The sequence below is a fragment of the Melozone crissalis genome, unplaced genomic scaffold (genome assembly GCF_028551555.1).
Source record: "Melozone crissalis strain CALT ecotype California unplaced genomic scaffold, PUWL_Pcris_2 ptg000111l_1, whole genome shotgun sequence".
Lineage (NCBI taxonomy): Eukaryota > Metazoa > Chordata > Aves > Passeriformes > Passerellidae > Melozone > Melozone crissalis.
In genome coordinates, this window is record NW_026535888.1 from 11,062,417 (window position 1) to 11,082,941 (window position 20,525).

General features: G+C 58.3%; 2 protein-coding genes across 2 annotated transcripts in view; both read right to left on the reverse strand.

Annotated features, from left to right (window-relative positions):
* Positions 1-1,429: 1,429 nt before the first annotated feature.
* Positions 1,430-4,779, reverse strand: PEF1 (penta-EF-hand domain containing 1). Its single transcript, XM_054292533.1, has 5 exons — positions 4,723-4,779; positions 3,976-4,195; positions 3,271-3,426; positions 2,674-2,817; positions 1,430-2,219 (listed from the first exon to the last, which is right to left on the reverse strand). Exons 1-5 carry the CDS (start codon positions 4,738-4,740, stop codon positions 1,990-1,992), a joined length of 768 nt encoding a protein of 255 aa, XP_054148508.1. The 5' UTR covers positions 4,741-4,779; the 3' UTR covers positions 1,430-1,989.
* A 1,013-nt stretch (positions 4,780-5,792) lies between these two features.
* COL16A1 (collagen type XVI alpha 1 chain) overlaps positions 5,793-20,525 on the reverse strand; it is a 29,251-nt gene continuing 14,518 nt past the window's right edge. The window contains exons 29-71 of the mRNA XM_054292509.1: positions 20,256-20,372; positions 20,144-20,179; positions 19,951-20,058; positions 19,736-19,870; positions 19,604-19,657; positions 18,795-18,836; positions 18,670-18,705; positions 18,470-18,523; positions 18,325-18,402; positions 18,187-18,231; positions 17,108-17,134; positions 16,963-17,028; positions 16,824-16,877; positions 16,697-16,750; positions 16,568-16,621; positions 16,424-16,468; positions 16,241-16,339; positions 15,583-15,618; positions 15,366-15,431; positions 13,841-13,885; positions 13,513-13,557; positions 12,196-12,249; positions 12,038-12,091; positions 11,371-11,424; positions 11,200-11,244; positions 11,057-11,110; positions 10,930-10,965; positions 10,257-10,319; positions 10,044-10,115; positions 9,792-9,845; positions 9,654-9,698; positions 9,426-9,470; positions 9,294-9,347; positions 9,157-9,210; positions 8,999-9,049; positions 8,743-8,832; positions 8,613-8,648; positions 8,465-8,509; positions 8,196-8,384; positions 7,682-7,748; positions 7,395-7,571; positions 6,109-6,186; positions 5,793-6,008 (exon numbers count right to left, since the gene is read on the reverse strand). Coding sequence (XP_054148484.1) covers positions 5,806-6,008; positions 6,109-6,186; positions 7,395-7,571; positions 7,682-7,748; positions 8,196-8,384; positions 8,465-8,509; positions 8,613-8,648; positions 8,743-8,832; positions 8,999-9,049; positions 9,157-9,210; positions 9,294-9,347; positions 9,426-9,470; positions 9,654-9,698; positions 9,792-9,845; positions 10,044-10,115; positions 10,257-10,319; positions 10,930-10,965; positions 11,057-11,110; positions 11,200-11,244; positions 11,371-11,424; positions 12,038-12,091; positions 12,196-12,249; positions 13,513-13,557; positions 13,841-13,885; positions 15,366-15,431; positions 15,583-15,618; positions 16,241-16,339; positions 16,424-16,468; positions 16,568-16,621; positions 16,697-16,750; positions 16,824-16,877; positions 16,963-17,028; positions 17,108-17,134; positions 18,187-18,231; positions 18,325-18,402; positions 18,470-18,523; positions 18,670-18,705; positions 18,795-18,836; positions 19,604-19,657; positions 19,736-19,870; positions 19,951-20,058; positions 20,144-20,179; positions 20,256-20,372 — 2,916 coding nt within the window. The 3' untranslated portion in view covers positions 5,793-5,805. The remainder of the gene's footprint in view (positions 6,009-6,108; positions 6,187-7,394; positions 7,572-7,681; positions 7,749-8,195; positions 8,385-8,464; positions 8,510-8,612; positions 8,649-8,742; positions 8,833-8,998; positions 9,050-9,156; positions 9,211-9,293; positions 9,348-9,425; positions 9,471-9,653; positions 9,699-9,791; positions 9,846-10,043; positions 10,116-10,256; positions 10,320-10,929; positions 10,966-11,056; positions 11,111-11,199; positions 11,245-11,370; positions 11,425-12,037; positions 12,092-12,195; positions 12,250-13,512; positions 13,558-13,840; positions 13,886-15,365; positions 15,432-15,582; positions 15,619-16,240; positions 16,340-16,423; positions 16,469-16,567; positions 16,622-16,696; positions 16,751-16,823; positions 16,878-16,962; positions 17,029-17,107; positions 17,135-18,186; positions 18,232-18,324; positions 18,403-18,469; positions 18,524-18,669; positions 18,706-18,794; positions 18,837-19,603; positions 19,658-19,735; positions 19,871-19,950; positions 20,059-20,143; positions 20,180-20,255; positions 20,373-20,525) is intronic.

The window sequence follows — 20,525 nt, forward strand, 5'->3', positions numbered from 1 at the left end:
CTGTTTGTGTTCAGCTCCCCATATATATCTCAGTATAAATCTCTCAATGTGTGCATATATATGTGTGTGTGTGCAAAAATATATATATTTTTATATCTATTTTTTACACACATATATATAAAAATATCCTGTATATATTTCTATATGTGTATATATGTGCATGTAACCACACCCATGTATTATATATAATATATAATATAAATAATATAATAGAAAAATATAACATATAAAATAAAATAGAAAAGATAAAATGTATAAGATATAAAAGATAATATACATTATATATAATTTGTATTATATATCATATAATATAAATTATATATACAATATATATAAATTATAAAAATTATATATAAATAATATAATCGAAAAATATGCAAAATAACTTATAAAATATAAAATGTATAAGATATAAAAGATAATATGCATTATATATAATTTATATTATATATTGTATAAAACATGTATGTGTCTATGTATTTGCATATATACGTGTATGTATATAAACTCATGCATTTATATATATTTACATATCTATATAATAACATAAAAATAACATTTACATATCTATATATATAACATACAAAAATTTTATATATTTATGTGTATCTATATAAATGTACATGTATGTATATATATATAAATGCCTCTACATGTATTTATATACAAAAACATGCATGTATACACACCTATATAAATATATATGTACACCAGTATGTATATATATATATGTACCTATACAGCTATAAATATATATAAATATATATCATGCAGGTATGTATTTTAAATATATTTATATGTATTTTATATATTTTTACATATATGTATTTTATATATATATAGCATATAAAATATATTAAAAATACATACATGCACATATAAAATGTATTTTAAAAATCTATAAAATATATATTTCTATTTTTTATATACATATAAATATATTTATATGTATTTACAACCCCTCTGCCTCAAGCCCAAGCAGGGCTGAGCTCTGACTCAACAAAAATATTGGAAATGCTCAGGGGAAAACATCCTTGGAATGCTCGGGGATGGTTGGGAACAGCCAGTCCTGCCCGGGGCTGGAAAACACCGAGGTCACACAGAAAACACCGAGCCTGGCTCCTCCTGCTCATCTCAGACCTTTGAACCTTTTATTCCTTAAGAATTCCTCCAAATCTCTTGGAGATTCCTCAGGGTGAATTCCAGGCTCATCACTCGAGAAGAAAACTCCGGCATTGATGGGATTTTTCTGTGCCTCAGGAGCCTCCCCCAAATTCTTTATTTTCTATATTTGGACATGAAACTTGTAAGAATTCATTTTAGGGAATGGTGTCCAGCCCTGGGACGTGTCCCCTGGTGCCACCACAGGGGACAGGAGGCACCTGACGTCCCCTGGAGCCCCCCCCGGACACAGAGACCACGGAGCAGCTGGAGCAGAACACGTTTTATTCCAAAGCTGGAAAACCTGAGCTCTGAACTTTGTCTGGGTTTGGCTTCAGGATTGGCAACAGCGAGGGGACGATCCCATGGGGCTGCAGCAGGACATCCCATTCCAGCAGCTCCATGGAAAACAGGGATGAGACCCCCAGGAAAGCATTCCCAGGGTGGGATGCGCTCCCAGGGCACTCAGGGAGGGAAGGAAGGAGCTTTGTCCTCATTTTTCCCCTTTCCTGCTTCTTCCAAACCCAAGGTTCAGCTTTTCCTCCCCAAAACGAGGATGTTCTGCTGCAGGCACCTCGGGATGGAGCTGGAATCTGGGGCTGGCACGGGATCTAAGCTGCTTTGGCTGCCCCAGTTTGGCGTGGGTTTCACAAAATGGACACGAGGAATCCAAGCCAGGAAAACCCCAGCAGGATTTGGGGTGGATCAAGCTGGAAATTTGGCCCCGGGGGGAACTCTCAGATGGGCTCAGCATCATCCAACAGAGAAGATGAGGATGGCTGAAGGTTCTGGAGAGCTCCAGAATTCCCAGCCTTTGGAGTGGGGATGTCAGAGCATCCGTGTCACCACCATGGTGAGGAAATCCTCGTAGCTGAGGCGGACATTCCCCACCATGGCCGTGTCCTTCTCCCTGAAGGCGTCGGTGAGGCTCTGCAGCTGCATGCAGATGTGGATGAACCGGTCCAGTTGGATACTGGGATTGGGGGAACGCTGGGCGTACCGGGCCAGCAGCAGCTGGCTGAACTGGGGGCTCAGGTTGTAACCCATCTGGGAGAAAGCTGGGAGCAGGAAAAACTCGGATTGAACCTTCCCAAATGGAGAGGGAGCGGCTGTGTCCTGCTCCCCCATGCCCCACACACCCCATCTCCCACTCCCACCACCCTTCCCACTCAGGGTGTGCACGGGCAGGGCTCTTCAGAGGAACCAAACCACAAATTCCGGGCATTTTTCCCTTTCACGCACACCCAAGAGCTCCTCCCCAAAAACCAGGCTCCAGCCACTCATCGTTGAGGGGGAATTCTGAGCTTCCTGAAGGAACTTTGTGCCCCACCCCTGCTGCAGCTCCTCCCCTGAGAACCTCCTGGTTTATCCCATGGATAATTCCCAAAGGAGCATCCCACAAGCTCAGAGCCACTCCAGCAGGAATTCCAGTTTCCAGCTGGGAGCAGAGCCTGGCAATGGTTATGGGGAGGGTCAGGATGGGCCAGGCTGGTGGTTGTGGCCCTCACCCACCTTGCTGGAGCTCGCTGAAGCTGATGGAGCCGGACTGGTCCCGGTCATACTGCTGGAAGAGGCTCCTCCACTGCTGGATGAAGCGCAGCAGGGCGGAGAAGCCGTAGACGTCGATGCGCCCCGACCGCGTCTTGTCGAACATGTCTGGGCAGGGAGGAGCAGCAACAGGGCAGGGAGGAGGAGTGGAAAAGCTGCAGAAACTTCCGGGGAGCTCAGGATTCATGTCATGGCTCCCTGGAGTCCTGCTCTGATCCCAAAAATCCCCCTCGCCAGGACTGCGATCCACTGGGACCGTTCAAGCCTCAAGGCTGGTAAGAAACGACACCAAAAGCTGAGGGTGGGGCAAGCTTTGGGTGAATCTCTGCATTTTTTGGGCTTTCCTCACTTTCCTCCCTGTTTTACTGGGATGTGGGGCTTGTGCAGAGCTGGGATTTCCTTTCCCAAGCAGGATTTTGAGCCCTTCACCCGTGTCCTGAACCACTGGGAGCTGCTTGGTTTGCCCAGCTCCAAGCAGGAGCTATACCCAGGGAAAAGGGGAATTCACCCCAAATCCAACCAAACCAGATTAGAAGGAGGGGAAAGAGATCCCAAACTCACTGATCATGAGCAGACAGGTCTCATCGTTGAACGAGGACCAGTTGTTGTTGACCAGAGCCTGCTTCAGCTCCTTGACGGAGATGAACCCGCTGTGATCCGTATCCACCGTCTGGAACCAGGAAAACGCCTCGGGATCCACCCCTGGGGGGGCATTCCCTGCTCGGGGAGAGGCCATCGGAGCTGTCACCTTCCCCTCGGACAGGCCAGGGGCTGGGCTGGCCCCGGGGGTGGCTCCCAGGGCCGGGCAGAGCTTCTCCTCCCACGGGAATTACAGCCCGGTAAATCCCGGGAGAACCGGGCTGGGATGGGCACGGAGCGGCTGGAGCCGGGAATGGGCTGGGAACCGGAGCCTGGGGTGGAGAGGAGCCACGGTGCTGCCCCAAAAATCCGGCAGCACCGGGAGATTGGTGTGGGGTGAAAGTTTTAGGGCTGCCTGGCCCTTCCTCTTCCTCCCTTTTCTCTTTTTCCTCCTCCTCTTTCTCCTTTCCCTCCTCCTCTTCCTTCTCCTCCTCCTCCTCCTCCAGGATTTCAAAATAATAAACCGGGACACCCCATTTCATCCTCGTGGTGGCTTCTGCTGAGCTGGGGACCCCCTCAACCCCCCTCGGGGTGGGGACTGCCCATGCCCTCGACCCCGCACCGGGCTGGGCACCCCATCGCTCCCCGCCTTGTCCCGGTACCGCCGCAGGGAGACCCCGGACTCACCTCCCGAGGCCGGCCCGCCGTAGGGTCCGGGCTGGGGGCTGCCATAGGGGCCGCCGTAGGGACCCCCGGGTGGGGGATGCCCGTAGGGTCCCGGGGGTGGCCCCCCGCCGTAGGGAGCCCCGGGTGGGGGATGCCCGTAGGGTCCCAGTGGTGGCCCCCCGCCGTAGGGAGCCCCGGGGTACGGCCCGACCGAGGGGGGCTGTCCTGCGCCGGGGTAGCCCTGGGGAGGGGAAAGAGCCGGTGTGAGGCGGGCACCGGGCACCGGGCACCGGGATGGGCACGGGGACGGAGCTGGTGCCGTTCACCCTGGAGACCCTGCGCGCCTCCCGTGGTCCCGACCCCCGGACCAGCGCCCGGTCCGACCCCCGCCCCGGTCACAGTCCGGCTCCCGTTCCCAATCACGGTCCGGATCCCGGTCACAGTCCCGATCCCGGTCACGGTCCCGATCCCGGTACCTGGTCCTCAGCGTCTCTCCGGGTTCCGGTCCCGCTCCCTGGTCCCACTCTCCGCTGCCTCTCCGGTCCCGCTCCCCGGTCCCCATTCCCTGCCCTCCGGTCCCGGTCGGGCTCCCTGCCGCCCCTCCCACTCCTCCGGTCCCGTTCCCGGTCCCGGTTCCAGTCCCAGTTCCCCGCCGCCGCTCCTGGTCCCGGTCCTGGTTCTCATCTCATCCCGATCCCGATCCCGATCCCGATCCCGATCCCGATCCCGATCCCGATCCCGGTCCCGGTCCCGGTCCCGGTCCTGCACCTGCCCCGGGTACGCCATAGCGGGTCTTCCGCCCCGGCCACGCCCTGATGACGTCACCGAAACGACCTGCACCCATTGGCTACGATGGGCACTGACCACGCCTATTGGGCGGGGCGGAGGCTGAGCCGTGACGCGCGGGAGGCCTTAAAGCGGCAACGGCGCCTGGGCGGGGTGGGGCCCGCTAGGAGAGGGGATAGCGCCGGGATCAGTCCGGGAGTGCGGCCGGCATCAGCCCGGGAATGGGGCTGGAATTCCCCGGGAGATCAACCGGAATCTGCCCGGGAATGGGGCTGGCGACCCCACAAAATGAGGGCTGGGACTCCCCTGGCAGCAGGACCGAGATCCCTCTAGGAGCAGGGCTGGGATGGCGGTCTGGGATTCCCAGGAATTCCGGGCATGATGCAAAAGCAGGGCTGGGGTCAGCCTGAGAGTAGGGCTGGAATCCCCATAAAACCACAGGAATTAGTTTGGGACTCCTCCAGAGGCAAAGCTGGGACCTCACGCCATCCCAGATCTCCTGAAACCAGGGCTGGGATGTGCTGAGATGAGAGCGGGATCTCCCCAGGAATGGCGCTGGGACACCCCCAAATCAGGGCTGGGATTGCCCTGAGACAGCACCAGGATCCGCTGGCAGCAGGACTGGCACTCCCTCATCCATCCCAGGGAGCTCAGCATCACCGTGTCCCCAACCAGAGTGGGCTCAGAACCGGCTGGAGCAGCATCCCTTGGTGACAGGGCTGGGGACAGGCAGGGGACAAGGCACAGAGCCACCCGTGTCCACTCACAGGTGTATTTTTGGGGCAGGATCCACCTGCTCCCACCATTGCCATGGAGCTGTACAAGCCCCAAGCCCCCTGCCATGGGGACAGGGCTGGGGACAGGCTGGGGACAGGGCTGGGGACAAGGCGCAGAGCCACCCACATCCACTCACAGGTGTATTTTTGGGGCAGGATCCACCTGCCCCCACCATTGCCTGTACAAGCCCCCCTGAGCCCCCCAGCACGGGCACGGCCCCGGCACAGCGGGGTGAAACACGAACAATATTAACAGCAAATCTGGGGGGGCTCGGGGGGCACGGGGGGCTCAGCCAAAGGGCCCCTTGACATTCTTGGGCTGGAAGAGCGGCTGCTCCACGGGCAGAGCCCCCAGGCAGTCGGCAGGGTTGCAGTGCCCCGTTTTGCCCGGCTGCCCCGTGGCACCGGGAGGGCCGGGGATGCCAGGGATGCCCTGCTGCCCCACGGGGCCCGGGGGACCCATCTTGCCGTAGCCTGGTGGCCCTTGGGGACCTGGAAGAGAAGGAGTGAAGGAAAAGTGGGGTGGCATGGTGAGGGGGAGGCAGCAAAGCCCAGGGTGGGGCTGGGGGCCAGGCAGAGGTTGGGGGCTCACCTGGGGGTCCCGGGGGGCCGCTGTCCCCCATCAGCCCCACGCCTTTCTCGCCTTTCTCTCCTTTGGCACCCGGCTCACCTGGGGGAGAAGTGGAGGGAGAGGAGGGTGAGAACCTGGCACAGGCACAGCGTCCCAGTGCCAGGGACACTGGGAATGAGCTGGGGACACTGGGAATGAACTGGGAACAGCCCAGGGACACTGGGAATTAACTGGGGACACTGGGGATGAACTGGGGACACTGGAATTGAAGTGGGGGCACTAGGAACAGTCCAGGGACACTGGGAATGAACTGAGGACACTGCAAATGTCCTGGGGATACTGGGAACAGCCCAGGGACACTGGGAATGAACTGAGGACACTGCAAATGTCCTGGGGATACTGGGAACAGCCCAGGGACACTGGGAATGAACTGGGGGCACTGGGAACAGTCCAGGGGACACTGGGAATAAACTGGGAACACTGGGAATGAACTGGTGACACTGCAAATGTCCTGGGAACACTGGGAACAGCCCAGAGACACTGGGAATGAACTGGGGAAACTGGGAATGTTCTGGGGACACTGGGAATGAACTGGGGACACTGGGAAGAGCCCAGGCACACTGGGAATGTTCTGGGGACACTGGTAATGAACTGGGGACACTGGGAACACTCCAGGGACATCGAGAACATGATGGGAACACTGGGAACATGCTGGGGACACTGGGAGCACCCAGAGGCACTTGGAACACTCCAGGGACACCAGGAACTTGATGGGGATAATAGGAACAACCCAGGGACACTGGGAAGGTGCTGCAGACACTGGGAACACCCCAGGGACATCGAGAACATGATGGGGACACTGGGGAACAACCGAGAGGCACTGGGACGTCGCGGGGACCAGGAACACTGTAGGGACACTGGGAATGCCCCAGAGACACCAGGAACGTCCTGGGGACACTGGGAACACCACAGGGATATTGAGAACATCTTGGGGACACCGAGAGCACTCCAGGGACACCAGGAACACCCCAGAGACACTGGGAATGCCCCAGGGACACCGGGAACATTCTGGGGACACCGGGAACACCATAGGGACATCGACAACATGATGGAGATGCTGGGGAACAACCCAGGGGCACCAGGAACACCCCAGGGACATTGGGGACACTACAGAGACAACAGGAACATCTCAGGGACACCGGGAACATCCTGGGGACACCGGGAACACCCCAGGGACACCGAGAACATGATGGGGACACCGGGAACACCGCAGTGACACCGGTGACGGCCCGGGGAGCAGCACGTACCCCGCATGCCTGGCACGCCCTGCCGCCCCTCTCGGCCGATCTGCCCCGGCATGCCCGGGGAGCCGGGGGGTCCCGGGCGGCCGGGCAGCCCGTCCTTGCCGGGGGGACCGGGCCTGCCCGGGGACGCCACCATCTCCACCGGGAAGTGCAGCCGGGAGGTGTAATAGGCCATCCGCTCTGCGGGGACACAAATGGGGACAAAAACGGGGACAAAACCCGAGCTCAGCCGGCGGGTACAGGGCAGGGACAGGGTGGGGACACAGGGAGGGTCACCGTCCCCCCGTTACCGTCAAACATCTTGTTCAGCTCCTGGCGGATGAAGCGCTTGACCTCGTCGTAATTCACCACATCTCCCTGTGGGGACAGAGGGGACACAGGAGGGGACACAGGAGGGGGACACAAGGGGACACATGAGGGGACACACGAGGGGACATACGACGGGACACAGGAGGGGACATGAGGGGACACAGGAGGGGAAATGCGAAGGGACAGACAAGGGGACACATGAGGGGACACAAGGGGACATGTGAGGGGACGCAGGAGGGGACACGTGAGGGCACACGCGAGGGGACATGAGGGGACACACGAAGGGACAAACGAGGGGACACGTGAGGAGACACACGAGGAGACACCAGAGGACACAGGAGGGGACACAGGGGACATGTGAGGGGACACAGGAGAGGACAAACGAGAGGACACAGGAGGGGACTCGCAAGGTGACGCACGAGGGGACACAGGAGGGGACACAGCCACCAGAGGGACATCGTCCTGCCCCCCAACACAGCCACCCCCCGTCTTTACCATCATGCCCGGGGGTCCTGGCAGGCCGGGGCTGCCCGCGGGGCCCGGCGAGCCCGGGGGTCCCCTCTCCCCCGCGGGGCCCCGCGGCCCCACCAGCCCCATGGAGCCGCTTTTGCCCGGGCCCCCTGGCATCCCGGCTCTGCCCTTCTCGCCGGGGTAGCCGCGCTCGCCGGGGGCTCCAGCGTCACCCTGCGGAGGGGAAAGGTCAGTCCTGGTGTGCCAGGACAGCGCAGTGACCGTGGTGGCACTGCCAGCTGGCACAGCCTCACCTTCTGTCCAGCTGGGCCCGCAATGCCTGGTTTGCCTGGTGGTCCCTAAAAAAGAGGTGCAGCATGACAGGGATGTCACCCCAGCAATGCCGGGGGGTGACAAAATCTGTGTCCAGCTGGGCAGAAAGTTCCAGAGAACCCTGCTCACCTCCTTCCCAACGGGTCCATCCGCTCCCTGCTCTCCCTGCGGGGACAAAGAGGGGCAGCGTGAGGTGGTGACACCACAGGGCCACCCCAAGGTCCCCATGCTCTGGGGTGCAGGGTCCTGCTGTGCTCACCGGTGGTCCTGGGTGTCCTGGGGGTCCCGGCTGTCCTGGCATCCCCGGCAGACCCCGCTCGCCCACGGAGCCACGCTCGCCCTTCAGTCCCTATGGAGAGGAGGGAACGGGAACACCGGGAGCATCGGGATCAGGGGATCCCAAACCCCCAAATCCCCTGCGGGGAGGAGGGAATGGGAGCACTGGGAGCATTGGGATCAGGGGATCCCAAACCCCCAAATCCCCACCCCAAATCCCCACTCCTGGCACTACTCACCACCCCAGCCAGGCCAGCGGGTCCCGGCTGTCCTGGGCTGCCAGGGGGACCCTGGGGACAGACAGGGCGGTCAGCTGGGGGTCACGGGTGGTGTCCCCACTCCCTGTCACCAAAGGGATCCCCTCTAGGATCCCCCCATTGTGGGGGCACCAACTTACGATGAGCCCTGGGGGTCCCTGCCGGCCTTGGGGTCCCATGGGTCCGGGGTCACCCTGAGGAAGGCAAGGTGAGGAGGAGGATGAGGAAGGCAGGGTGGTGACAAGGGGGTGACAAGGGTCACCCAGCCCTCACTCACCTCAGCTCCTGGTCGGCCCGTGCTGCCCGGGGGGCCGGGTTTGCCACAGTCACCCTGAAAGTAGGAAGGGACACTGAGTGGAGTCCTGGCCATGCCTTGGGGACGTCACCAGGCAGTGTCACCACGGCTCACCTTCGGTCCTGGCAGCCCTGGGTGTCCTGTCTTGCCCTTGAAGCCCTGGAGGGAGAAAAGAGCTGGGTGGGGGTGCCAGGGTGATGCCAGGTGACCCTGACCCTGCAGTGCTGGTCCAGGGCCACCACCCTCAGCTCGGTGTCACCAGGAACACGTGAGGGGACAGTCCTGGCTCAGGAGAGCCCGGCTTGGCTGCCAGGGAGAGGTGACAAGGAGGGTGTCACTCACCGGAGGACCCATCATCCCTGGTGGCCCGGGGGGACCGGGGTCACCCTGGGGACAGACAGACAGACAGACAGACAGACAGAGGTTGGGGGTGTCCTGGGGGGTGCAGGGTGGCTGCCCCCCACCCAAACCCAGCCTCACCCTCAGCCCTGGCTTGCCGTCCTTGCCATCCAGGCCTTCCAAGCCAGCAGGGCCCTGTGGGGACAAGGTGACAGTGACAGAGGGAGGGTGGCACTGGGGAGCTCTGGGGGACTTGCTCAGGGCACCCCCGGCCATGGGAACAGATCCCAGGGAATGGGAACAGAGCCCTGGAAGTGGGAACAGGTCCCTGGGGTTGGGAACAGCCAGTGTTGCTCCCAGGAGCACCCGAGGGTGACACATGGGGGGTCATACCTGGATTCCGGGGGGTCCAGGGGGCCCGGGGGGCCCCGGCATCCCCGTGGGGCCCCGCATGCCCTCGCTGCCCTGCAAGAGCCACAGGAGGTGACAGGCAGGTCACAGGCAGGGCCACCAGACCCGGCCACAGCCCAGGGACAGGCGGGGACAGCACGGAGCCACTGCCCGCTGGCACCTGTGGCACTCACCTTCTCTGAGGGTGGCACTCACCTTCTCTGCCACTGGCCCTGGTGGCCCGGCTGGACCAACCTTTCCTGGGAAACCTGGAGGGCCCTAAAGAGGAGAGGGGTGCTGAGTGAGGGGGGATCCCAGCCCATAAATCCCACTCTTTCCCGGCTTGATTTAATGGGATTGACCTGGGGGTGCTCCCTGCTCCTCACCCCACTCGTGTCCCCATTGTGGAACCCCTGTCCTGTGGGGACACGGGGACACAGAGCCAGGGATGGACACGCAGCCAGGGATGGACACGCTGCCCATCTGCCGGGGTGCTGGAATTCCCAGTGGGATGTACTCAGAATTCCCAGCAGGATTTACTCAGAATTCCTGGTGAGTTGTACTCAGAATTCCCAGTGGGATTTATTCAGAATTCCTGTTGGGATTTACTTACAATTCCCAGTGGGATTTATTCAGAATTCCTGGTGGGATTTACTCAGAATTCCCAGTGGGGTTCACTCAGAATTCCTGATGGGATTTACTTGGAATTCCCAGTGGAATTTACTTGGAATTCCCGGTGAGTTTTACTCAGAATTCCTGGTGGAATTTACTCAGAATTCCCAATGGGATTTACTCAGAATTCCCGGTGGGATTTACTCAGAATTCCTGGTGGCATTTACTCACTATTCCTGGTGGGATTGACTCAGAATTCCCAGCGGGATTTACTCACCGGTGGTCCCGGGAAGCCAGGCTGGCCCTGGAAGCCCTGAGGAGAGACAGGAGCTGAGCTGGACCCCGCAACCCATGGTGGGGGGGGGGGGGAACCTGGGGGTCCTGTCCCCTTTGGGGACACTCACCTGGTCCCCCTTCTCTCCGGCGCTTCCCGGCAGCCCACGCTCACCCCTGGGACCCTGCGGAGAGATGGGATGGGGTGGTGGGAGCACCCCAAACCCCCCCAGCCACCCCATCCCTCCCCATTGCCCCCAAGGTGGGCACCTACCGCTGGCCCCACGGGGCCGGGCAGCCCGTCCACGCCGGGGGGACCCTGGGAAGGATGGAACAGGATCAGTGGAGGTGAGTGGGAGGTGCCAGCCCTGGTGCCCATGGAAAGGGGGCACCTGGGGGACCCCCCGGCCCCAGTGCCCACGGAGAGGGGCCCTGAGGGACTCACCAGCTCGCCTTTCTCGCCGGGGGGACCCACGTAGCCTCGCTCGCCTTTGATGCCCTGGGAAGGGAGGGACAGGGTGGGGATGTGGGGCACGGGTGGGATTTGGGGCACAGGTGGGATTTGGGGCATAGGTGGGATTTGGGGTACAGGTGGGATTTATGGTGTGGGTAGGATATGGGGCACAGGTGGGATTTGGGGTATGGATGAGATATAGGGCATGGGTGGGACATGGGGCATGGATAGGACATGGCACAGGAATGGGATTTGGAGCAGGTATGGGATTTGGGGGATAGGTGGGATTTGGGGCATGGATGGGATATGGGGCATTGGATGGGATATGGGGCATTGGATGGAATTTGGGGCGTTGGATGAAATTTGGGGTATGACTGAGATTTGGGGCACAGGGATGGGATTTGGGGTGCAAGTGGGATACAAAGTACAGGTGGGATATGGGGTAAAAGTTGGATATGGGACACAGATAGGATTTGGGGTACGGATGGGATTTGGGGCATGGATGGGACATGGAGCATGGATAGGACTTGGCACAGGGGTGGGATTTGGGGCATGGATAAGACATGGCACAGGGCTGGAATGTGGGGCAGGAATGGGATTTGAGACAGGTTTGGGGCACAAGGGCTGCCCGGGCTTGCCTGTTCCCCCCAGTACTCACAGGAAGGCCGGGTGGCCCCGTGGCCCCGGGGTATCCAGGTTGTCCTGGAGGTCCCTGTGAGTGACGATGATGACATTGAACCACCTGCAGCACCCCAGCCAGGTGCCACCCCCTCAGGCCACCAGTGTCCCCCTGTCCCCTGGTCCCACAGCACTCACCGGCTCCCCCTTGGCTCCGGCCAGCCCTGCAGGGCCACGCTCCCCTTGCAGACCCTTGGTGGGGAGAAGAGAGGAGATGCAGGGGGGTCTCTGGGGCTGTGCCCGCCTGGCAGCAGGAGCTGGGCACAGCCCCTGGGCTCTGTGCCCTCTGCCAGCCTGCTGGCACCTGCCTGGGCTCCCTTCACCCCTGCAGGCACCGGGGCAGTGCCCAGGTGTGGTGGGGATGCTCAATCCCTGGTGCCACAGAAATGCCAGCCCTGGGGGGCTCATGGGGTGCCCAGGTCTGGGTGCAGCCCTCAGCTCCAGCCTGGTGCCCCCCGTCCTCCCAGGGTGACACGGGGACCTCCGGGGTGGGTTAGTGGGGTGACGTGGCACCGAGGTGACACAGAAGGACAGGACACGCTGGCACACCGCAGAGCACGGCCCACAGAGAGCCCCAGGGAGGCCCTGGGGTGACGGTGACATTAGTGGATGAGGGGACACGAGCAGGAGTGCGAGATCCTCCAGGAGCCGCGGGCACAGCCCCACCACCAGCTCCTGTGGGGAGCGAGCAGGGGCAGCAGGAGAGTGGGGATGGAGGTGAGGGTGAGGATGAAGATGGAGATGAAGGTGAGGATGAGGATGGAGATGGAGGTGGAGGTGGAGGTGGAGATGGAGATGGAGGTGGAGGTGGAGATGGAGATGGAGATGGAGATGGTGCTGGAGGTGAGGATGAGGATGGAGATGGAGATGGAGGTGAGGATGAAGATGGAGATGGAGGTGGAGGTGAGGATGAAGATGGAGATGAAGGTGGAGATGGAAGTTCTGGTGAGGATGAAGACGGAGATGAAGATGGAGGTGTTGGTGGAGGTGAGGATGAGGATAGAGATGAAGATGGAGGTGGAGGTGACGATGAAGAAGGAGATGAAGATGGAGCCTGAGTGACCACACAGGAGTGAGGAGGAGGATGAGCCCAGGCCACAAACAGGATCCTCCTGGTGTCCCTGGTGGCCCTCAGAGGAGCTGTGACGGTCACCTGGCCCAGGTGGCACCTCCCTGGACCTGTGCCAGCTCCCGTGGTGCCGAGGGGACCCAGCAGGTGGCGAGTGCCGCCACCAGGTCCCTGAGCTGAGGAAGATCATCCCCAAATCACCAAATCTGGGTCCGCTGAGACCCCCTGCTTTGGGATGGAGGAGCGAGAATGGTGTGATGGAGATGGAATGGAAGGGTTGGGCAGCTGTGCTGGGCTGTCCCCAGCAGGGACAGGGACAGGGGACACAGCCAAACCAAGCGGCAGCGACACAAGGGGCACAGAGCGGAGCCGTGCTGCGTTCTTACGGGCAGTCCGGGGGCGCCCGGCGTTCCAGGGAAGCCCGGGGGGCCCTGAGGGGAGAAACAGGGAGGTCACAGCTTGGAAAAGGCACTGGGGAGCCTGGCCTGAGCCCTGGGGGTGCCACAGAGCTCCTGCTCCACCTCCGGGCTGGCAGCAGCGTCACCTCCATGTCCAGCCTCCATGGGGACATCCGTGGGGACATCCGTGCCGTGCCATGTCACACCTCACCGTGCCATGGCCCTCTGCCTCAGGGCAGGGTGCCAAGCCCCTTTGCCAACCTGCTTTGAGGTGCTGAGAGCCCCCAGACCCCCCAGCCCGGGCAGGGGTACTCACGATGGGTCCGGGTGGTCCTGGGGGTCCTCGCAGTCCTGGGGAGCCCTGGAGGGCGATGGAGGTGCCAGTGTTAGCGTTCAGAACCACATAATCATGAGAATTATTCTATTCACGTGGTTTTATTGAAGAGCTCTGGGTGTCAAACCCAAATCTGACCCCGACATTTTATATTTTATCGTTATATAACTTTCATGTTAATTATTAAACTTATGTTGTTCCATTGCATACATAGATTTCATCCAAGCATGGGCTCCTTGTGGTCCCCCCTCACACTTCTAACATAGTTTCTCATGATTCTTCTTACGATTAAACAATAATTGTATTTAATTACTAAACAATCGTCACATCTAACAATTATATCATTTATCATATACTGCTTATGCAGGTGCAATTTCACACGATCTGGCAAACACAAAGCCTAACATTTTCAGAGTATTTTTAACATTTTTCCAGGGCCCCACTAAGTCTAGCTTCCCCCCCAATTTTAGGATTTTAAAACCTTTTACTATCACCAGGTGTGACCACAGAGGTGGGGACAGCACCACGGGACATGGCACAGTGTCCAGGATGGGCAGGGTTGGATGGGTTGGGTGGGTTGGGTGGGTTGGATGGGTGGGTTGGATGGGTTGGGTGGGTGGGTTGGGTGGGTTGGGGGGGTTGGATGGGTTGGGTGGGTTGGGTGGCTTGGGTGGATTGGATGCGTTGGATGGGTTGGATGGGTTGGATGGGTTGGGTGGGTTGGATGGGTTGGATGGGTGGGTTGGATGGGTTGGATGGGTTGGGTGGGTTGGGTGGGTTGGATGGGTTGGATGGGTGGGTTGGATGGGTTGGATGGGTTGGATGGGTTGGGTGGGTTGGATGGATGGGTTGGATGGGTTGGATGGGTTGGGTGGGTTGGGTGGGTTGGATGGCTTGGATGGCTTGGATGGCTTGGATGGGTTGGGTGGCTTGGATGGGTTGGGTGGCTTGGGTGGGTGGCTTGGATGGGTTGGGTGGCTTGGGTGGGTTGGATGGGTTGGGTGGGTTGGGTGGCTTGGATGGGTGGGTTGGATGGGTTGGATGGGTTGGGTGGGTTGGGTGGGTTGGATGGCTTGGATGGGTTGGATGGCTTGGATGGGTTGGGTGGCTTGGATGGGTGGGTTGGATGGGTTGGATGGGTTGGGTGGGTTGGGTGGGTTGGATGGGTGGGTTGGATGGGTTGGATGGGTTGGGTGGGTTGGGTGGGTTGGATGGCTTGGATGGGTTGGATGGCTTGGATGGGTTGGGTGGCTTGGATGGGTGGGTTGGATGGGTTGGATGGGTTGGGTGGGTTGGATGGGTTGGGTGGGTTGGGTGGGTTGGATGGGTGGGTTGGATGGGTTGGATGGGTTGGGTGGGTTGGATGGGTTGGATGGGTTGGGTGGGTTGGGTGGGTTGGGTGGCTTGGATGGCTTGGATGGGTTGGGTGGCTTGGGTGGGTTGGATGGGTTGGGTGGGTTGGGTGGATTGGCTGGGTGGGTTGGGTGGGTGGGTTGGGGTCACCCACCTGCTCTCCTGGCATCCCTGGCGCTCCCGGCAGCCCAGGGTGACCGGCGCAGTCAGGGCTGTCACCCTGCAGGGGATGGGGACACATCAGGACACCGAGGTGGCACTGCCAGCCATGCTGAGCCATGCCAAGCCTCCCCAAAGCCCCCGCAGTGCTGGTGCCCAGCAGGAGCCATCCCTGGGGTGGCACCAGGACAGTGTGTCACTCTGTCACTCACCCGAGCCTCCTCCGCTCGCGGGAGCTGCGCAAGGCACTGGAAAAGAACCCTGGAGTCACCCAGTGTGACAAAGGAGCAGCCTGTCCCTCATCCCAGGGATCCTCACTGGGGCTGTGCCCGCATTCCCAGACGGGCCAGTGTCCCCAGAGGGTGGCACTTCCCCCAAATCCCACCAAATCCAATTCCCCGGTGTCGCACATGTTTTATGAAAAATCTTTTTGCCGGGATTTTTCCTCCTGAGAAGCTGAGAGGCTTCAGGAACAAAATGATTATCTGCTGCTGTGGAATGCAACAGGTGCATCTTTGATTAGTGTCATGTAGTTGTTTTTAATTAATGGCCAATCACAGTCAGCTGTCTCAGACTCTGGTCAGTCACAAGATTTTATTATCATTCTATTCTTTTCCTTTTGAGCCTCCTGATGAAATCCTTTCTTCTATTCTTTCAGTACAGTTTCAATATAATATATATCATAAAATAATAAATCAGCCTTCTGAAACATGGAGTCAGATCCTGGTCTCTTCCCTCATCCCCATCTCCCTTCTCCCCCTGCATCCCAGCTTCCACCAAATCCAATTCTCTGCTCAGGAGCATCTCTCCAGCCCCATCCCTGCATGTCCAGGAGGTGTCAGGCACCCACATCCCCACTCAGAAACTCACCCTGGCACAGTCCTCCGTGCCAGGGGCACCTGGCATGCCCCCATCTGCCTTCTCCCCCTCCAGGGCTGCCTGCAGCTGGGCACAGTCCCCGCAGAGAGTCTGGAAAAGGGGGGGAAAAGGGGAGTCAGGGGTGCCCCGAGGGGTTCCCAGGGCAGGAGGGTGACCCCATCCCCACCCTCTCACCTTCAGCACCTCGATGTTCCTCTCAGCCACGACGGCCAGGGGTCCCTGGAAGAGAGGGAGGGATGGAGGGATGGATGGATGGAGGGAGGGATTGTCCCCTCCATGGGGACAGGGGACATTGCCATGGGAATTGTCACCACTTACCAGGTCTCCAGCTGGTCCAGGCAGTCCAGGCAGGCCGTTGTGTCCTGGCATTCCCTAAATCCCAGGGGAATGTTCAAACCTTGCCCTGAAAGCTCAGGATGGGCCCCACTCCCCTCTCCCATCGCTCACCTGGCGACCGGGGGCACCGGGCGGCCCAGGGGGACCAGGAGCTCCAGGGGGACCCTGAAAGACCCCAAGAAACAATCAGAGAGGAGTGAGGGGTGAGGGATGAGGGGGTGACAGGGGTGGAACTGACCTGGGGGCCAGGCTGGGGCTGCCAGGACATCCCAGTCCATAATCCCGGCGCTCCCTGGGGGTGATAGAATCCCAGAGGGTGAAACGGGGCTGGGATGTGCCCCCTGAGGGTGGCACAGTGCCAGGGCGGTGACACTCACCGGCATCCCATTGTAGCTGGGGTCCTGGCGGGGGCTGGAGGGGCAGGAGCACTCGCCAGGGTCTCCCTGTGGGCACAGGGGGTGAGGGCAGGGCGGGTTTGGGGTGGCACGGGGGGCACGGCTCCACCCAGAGACCCCCACTCACCTTCTCTCCCTGGACACCCTTCTCGCCCTGCCGGAGGAAAACAGAGATGGGGGTTAGGGCAGCCCTGGTACCCCCTGTCACAGACATCTTTTATGGAAAACCCTTTCCTTAGGATTTTTCCTCCTGAGAAGCTGAGAAGCCTCAGGAACAAAATGTAAACAATGATTATCTGCTGCTGTGGAATGCAACAGGTGCATCTGTGATTTGGCTCATGTGGTTGTTTCTAATTAAAGGCCAATCACAGCCCAACTGTTCTTGGACTCTCTGTCCAAGACAACAGCTTTTGTTATCATTCCATTCCTTTTCTATTCTTAGCCAGCCTTCTGATGAAATCCTTTCTTCTATTCTTTTAGTATAGCTTTTCGCTTCTTTTAGTATAGCTTTAATATAATATCTTATATATTATATATATAATTTTTATATATCATAATATATTACTTATAATACAATATATATTTAATACATTATATTAAATATATATTATAAATATAAATTATATATTATATATTATATATTATATATTATATATTATATATTATATATAATTATTATATAATTATATATAATTATATAATAATTAGATATTGTACATATTATAATATATAATATATAATATATATTATATATTATACATTTAATACAATATATTATAGTATATATTGTGTACTATATAATATTTATTATATCATCATATATAATATATTTATATTAATAACATAATATAAATATATTATATTATATTATATTATATTATATTATATTATATTATATTATAATATATCTTTAATATATTGTATATATATAATATAGTATATATAATAGAATATATTATGTATTATATCTATAAATATACATATATATTATATATATTTATATAATATATAGAATAAATTATATTTTAATATATGTATATATTTCATGTAATATATATCATAAAATAATAAATCAAGCCTTCTGAAACATGGAGTCAGATCCTCGTCTCTTCCCTCATCCTCAGACCCCTGTGAACTCCATCACACCCCCCACCCACTGAGTGCCCCCCACCCCCCTGGCACCCCCCCTGGCGGCCCCTCACCTACCGGCTGCCCGCTGGAGCCAGGGAGCCCCCGCTGCCCCTCGGGGCCCTGTGAGGAAGAGGAGGGTGAGGGAAGCGCCTGGCTGCACCAGGATCACGGTGCCAGCAGGGTGGCACTGCCCTCCCCCAGGGCAGGACCTACCGGTGGCCCTGTGACGCTGCTCCCTGGTGGCCCTGGTGGCCCGGGGGGTCCTGTGGCACCTTTGGGGCCCGCAGAGCCCTGCAGAGGAAGGACAGCAGGAATGGGGAGCACGGGGCACCCCGAGGGCTGGGGGACGCTCCCTTACCTTGGCACCTTTCTCTGCTGCCATCCCCGGGGGTCCCTGCGGTCCTGGGGGGCCCTGGGGACAGGACAGGCTGTTGGTTCCCCCCATGGAGGGGACAATGCCGTCCCCAGAGCCACCACAGAGGGCTGGCAGGGGTGTGACCCCATCAGCCAAGGCTGGGCACCCCAAAAGCCCACCCCAACACCCCAAACCCTACTCACGGGGGGTCCGGGGGGTCCGGGGCTCCCGGGGTCTCCCTGCAGAAAGCAGAGGGTGTGAAAGGCACCAGAGCCACCCGGCAGGGGACAGCAGGGGACAACACAGCAGGGGACAAGCCAAAACCCACCTGTGGTCCTGGCTGGCCGATCCCCCGCGGTCCTGGTTCACCCTATGGACAGAGAGGGGCAGGGAGGTGTCCCCAGAACCCCTCTGGGGGCACAGAAGGGACACTCCAGGACCCCACTGGGGGCACTGAGGGGCACTGAGGTGTCCCAGAACCCCACTGGGGACACAAAGGGACACCGAGGTGTCTCTAGAACCCCACTGGGGATACAGAGAGGGGCACTGAGGTGTCCCAAGGACCCCACTGGGGACACAAAGGGGCAGGGAAGTGTCCCCAGAACCCCACTGGGGACACAGAGGGGCACCCCAGGACTCCACTGAGGACACAGAGGGGCACTGAAATGTCCCAGGACCCCACTGGGGACACAGAGGGGCACCCCAGGACCCCATTGGGGGCACAGAGGGGACACTGAGGTGTCCCAAGGACCCAACTGGGAACACAGAGGGGCACTGAGGTGTCCCAAGGACCCCACACCCAGCCCCTGCACCCCACTGGGGACACAGAGGGGGCACTGAGGTGTCCCCAGGATCCCATAGGGGACACAGAGGGGCACCCCAGGACCCCACTGAGGACACAGAGTGGCACTGAGGTGTCCCAAAAACCCCACTGGGGACACAGAGGGGCACTGAGGTATCCCCAGAATCCCACTGGGGACACAGAGGGAGCATTGAGGTGCCCCCACAACCCCACTGGGGGCCCAGAGGTGTCCCCAGGACCCCTCTGGGGACACAAAGGGGCACACCAGGGCCCCACTGAGGACACAGAGGGGCACTGACCTGTCCCCAACACCCCACCCCCTGCACCCCACTCACCTGCAGCCCCTTGGGCCCCGCAGGACCCCTCACACCTGGCAGTCCTGGCTTGCCCTAAAACACAGCAGGGTCACCCCGAGGGCACGGTGCCAGGGGCTCTGTCCCATGGGGAGGGAGGGAGGGGACACTCACAGCTCTGCCAGGCTGCCCGATGCCCGGCGGGCCCTGCTCCCCTTTGGGCCCCGGGATGCCCACGGCTTTTCCCGGGATGCCCTCGGTGTCCGGGAGGTGCCCGAGCATGGCAGGGGGAAGTTCACACGGCTCTCCCTGCAGGGAGGGGACAGGACAGGGATGGTGACACTGCAGGGACAGGGCACAGCTGGCCAGAATTGGAGCTGCGTCCTCACCTTGTCACCTTTAGGGCCAGCTGGTCCCCTGATGCCAGGCTCACCCGCCAGCCCTGGCACACCGGCCATGCCCGGCGTGCCCGGGTCACCCAGGCTGCCAGCGTCGCCCTGGCAAAGAGAGGGGACAAAGGTGGCACACAGAGGTCACAGAGCCCTCTGTCACCGCTGAGCCACCCCGAGCCCCTCTGCTCACCTTCTGTCCCTTGTCACCAGCCTCGCCCGGTCTGCCCTGGGGAAACGCAGCAATGGGTCAGGGTGGGGCATGCCCCCCAAAAACGGGCACGGGGGGCACGGGGGGCACTCACCGCTCTGCCCGGGGGGCCAGCAGGGCCCCTCTCACCCGGTGGCCCTGGCACTGCCACCACTGTCGCTGTCCCTTGCAGGGCTTGAGGGGTGGGAGGGCACTGCCCGCATTGGTCACCCTGTGGGATTAGAGGGGGTTGGGGGATCCTGGGTGGGATTTGGGGGTGCTGGGGGTATTTGGGGGGGGGGGGGTTTGGGGAGTTCCAGAGGGAATTTGGGGGTCCCTGAGGGGGTTTGGGGGGGGTTGGGGGGTCCTGGGGAGGATTTGGGGG

Coding starts and splice junctions, on each gene's coding strand:
- PEF1 (XM_054292533.1), bottom strand. Junction 3,427..3,975: donor CGGCGGGCCGGCCTCGGGAG/GTGAGTCCGGGG, acceptor CTCCCCGAGCAG/GGAATGCCCCCCCAGGGGTG. Junction 2,818..3,270: donor GACCTGTCTGCTCATGATCA/GTGAGTTTGGGA, acceptor CTCCCTGCCCAG/ACATGTTCGACAAGACGCGG.